General features: G+C 44.4%; 1 protein-coding gene across 1 annotated transcript; it reads right to left on the reverse strand.

Annotated features, from left to right (window-relative positions):
* Nucleotides 1–330: 330 nt before the first annotated feature.
* Nucleotides 331–2,395, reverse strand: LOC107081299 (wiskott-Aldrich syndrome protein family member 3-like; the record flags this gene model as incomplete). The annotated part of the gene is made up of 5 exons (XM_015369496.1): nt 331–773; nt 1,602–1,741; nt 1,819–2,073; nt 2,147–2,271; nt 2,351–2,395. Coding segments are annotated over 5 exons (954 nt in total), but the record flags the coding sequence as incomplete, so codon positions are not given.
* Between the last annotated feature and the right edge of the window lie 458 nt (nt 2,396–2,853).

The raw sequence follows: 2,853 nt of genomic DNA on the forward strand, positions 1-2,853 counted from the left end.
AGGGGGAGGCTAAAGAGCCGCATGCGGCCTAGCTATATATTTTTATTTCAGGTTAAAACAATTTTTTAGCAAACTTTATAATCCCAATTTTTCCCTGTAAACCATCTCCCTCTATGCTTCTATACTAGAGTGTTTTTACCTAAATATGCTTGTTTTTAAATAATAACTTTTCTGTATTATTATTCCGCTGCACTACTGACTTCTGATGTTTTTTTTATATAATTTGATCTTGCGTGTAACAATGTTTTCTTCTATGTATTTGCTTTTTGCTACCAAGATTTCCTATTGGATCATTAACAGAAAATTTGACCTGCAGAGGATTCCATTATGGAGATATTTAACCAATGACAATTATCTAGATCCTCCCAGCATGATGCTTCAAATTTAGTTAAAGCTTCGTCCAAAAAGTCCTCCCTCTCTGCCATTTTTACCTCTTTCAGTCTGATTCGATCCTCGTGCCAGACATGGGACAGTGGAAAAGAAAAATACCTGAAAGGCCCCCTGTAGTGTTCCTAAAATTACCAGGGAAAACAGACAAATTAGCAGCAAGACTTCACCTCGGCGGATTGCAGCCAGCAGGTCACTCCGGGCGTCGTTCATCGGGATGTTCAGGATGCTCGACGGCTTCCTGTTTTCAGTCGCTTGAGGCAGTGGGGGCGCAGCAGCTGAGGCTGCTGCTTGGCCTCCAGGGTGGGCTGGGGAGGGGACATAGTTGGCAGGAGGAGGAGGGGGAGGAGAGGGGCTGTAAGGGCGGGAACTTGAACCAGTGCCACCTGCAGGTAAATGAAATATGGAAAAGTTTTATTGGTTGATTTCTGCCAAGTTGGAGGTTTCAGCTGTTAGTTCTTTTTTGTTTTTTTTGTTAAGCAAAGATATTTTTTATAGAAGCGATGAAGAAAACATGTTTTGGAAGTGAAACTTTAAAATATCTATGGAAAAAATGTAAACCATATTTTCAGATTACAATTTTTTTCAGATTTTATATTTTTAGACCTATTTAGACCTTTTTTTCTCGAAGTATTTCAGATGTTATCTTTCCAATTTTTTTGTAGAATGCTTTTTAATAATTGCCCTCTTTCCAAATCCTCTGTTACAGGTTTCAGCCTCTACACTTCCTGGTGGTCTGTGTGTGGACCAATAAAAAATGCTGTTGCTGTTCACGCAGAGAAGGCCTCTTTCTATTGGTCCACGCACAGACCACCTAGAAGTGTGGAGGGGGGAGTGTGTAAAAGCAGATTTAAAAATAATACAATTCATATAAATCCGTCTCTGGAAACATATAAGCAAAATTAAATTTGAAAAAAAAAACTGAAAATAAGAATGTTTTTTTGAAAAAATAAAATGTGAAAATAAAATTTAAAAAAAAATCTCATTTAAAACACTTCAAAAGTAAAATATGCAAAAAATCAAACTAAGTCTGAAAAGAAAAAATCTGAAAAAAAAATCTAATTTGAAACGAAAAATCTGAACTTTTGCAATACACTTCATAAATTATTCTCACAACCTTTCTTTATTTAGATTTTTTTAATTTCCTTTCTTGAAACATGTTTTCTGCTTTCAGTAACAATGGAAAAAAACATCTCTCCATAGATGACTGTTACCTTGATTACCAGCAGCCACTGCAGGATGCTTTTGGGTTGCCACGGCAGCGCTGTGGGTGGAGATGCTGGAAAACACTTTTTGTCCCGCTGATGGCATTGGAGGAGGGGGAGGCGGTGGTGCTGGCGGGATCTGATGGTCACTATAGAGAAAAAAGTCAGCTTACTAGGTAATCCGGTCAAATTCATGCTGATGTTCTGCCTGTGTGCCTTTCTGTACCTGGAATCCCTTGCCATGTTGACCCATGCTCCTTTCTGAGTGGCTGAGCTGGCGGGCGGCACCTGGTGGTGATGATGTGGCTGGTTGCGTCCCAGGGAGTGCTGCCGGACGGAGGTGGCAGCAGCTGCCGAGGATGCTGCTGTGGGCCGCAGGGCACGATCAAGCGACTGAGTTTGGCCGCTGCTGTTTGTCACCATGGAAACAGGGTCCTTCCCCTCATGACAAGGGCTGGAGGGGTCATCGGACATTCTCGACCTGCGTGTATGAAGTCTACCTGTGAGATACATGCAGATGGTGGGCATTTCGTTCCATTGTGTGCCGTGGTTACCTGTCAGGTGACACGGAGCCATCGGAGGTGTGGTAAGGTGATGGTGTCAGTCGAGCATCTGGACGGAGCTCCTTATCGTACGCCATCAGGTTCCACTCCTGCCGTCGGTTCCGAGCTTTGCGGACCTTCGTGGAAAGAAAGCAGAAAATTACGCCGATAGAGTTTTTAAATGGGCCGGCGGATGGATTACAGCCAGACAATTACCTTCTTCACTTCCCGTCCTGAAGACTCCTCCACCTGCTTCTGCTCCTAAAAGGAGAAACCAGATGTGAAAAAAAAGGTTTTGGCATGGATGGATGGATGGATGGACAGACGGACGAATGGATGGATGCACAGACAGACAGACGGAGGGACGGACTGACGGACGGACGGATGGGTGGATGGATGGATGGATGGACGGACGGACGGACGGATGGATGGAATGATGCACGGACGGACAGACAGACAGATGTACGGATGGATGGATGGACGGACGGATGGATTGGTGGATTAATGGATGGACGGACGGTTGGATGGATGGACGGACAGATGGGTGGATGGATGGACAGACGAATGGACGGAAGGATCGATGGATGGACGGACAAATGGGTGGATTGATGGATGGACTGACGGATGGATGGATGGACTGACAATGGGTAGATGGACGGACGGATGGATTGGTGGATTTATGGACGGACGGACGGTTGGATGGATGGTCGGACAGATGG

The sequence above is a fragment of the Cyprinodon variegatus genome, unplaced genomic scaffold (genome assembly GCF_000732505.1).
Source record: "Cyprinodon variegatus isolate N-32 unplaced genomic scaffold, C_variegatus-1.0 Scaffold3980, whole genome shotgun sequence".
NCBI classification, from domain to species: Eukaryota; Metazoa; Chordata; class Actinopteri; order Cyprinodontiformes; family Cyprinodontidae; genus Cyprinodon; species Cyprinodon variegatus.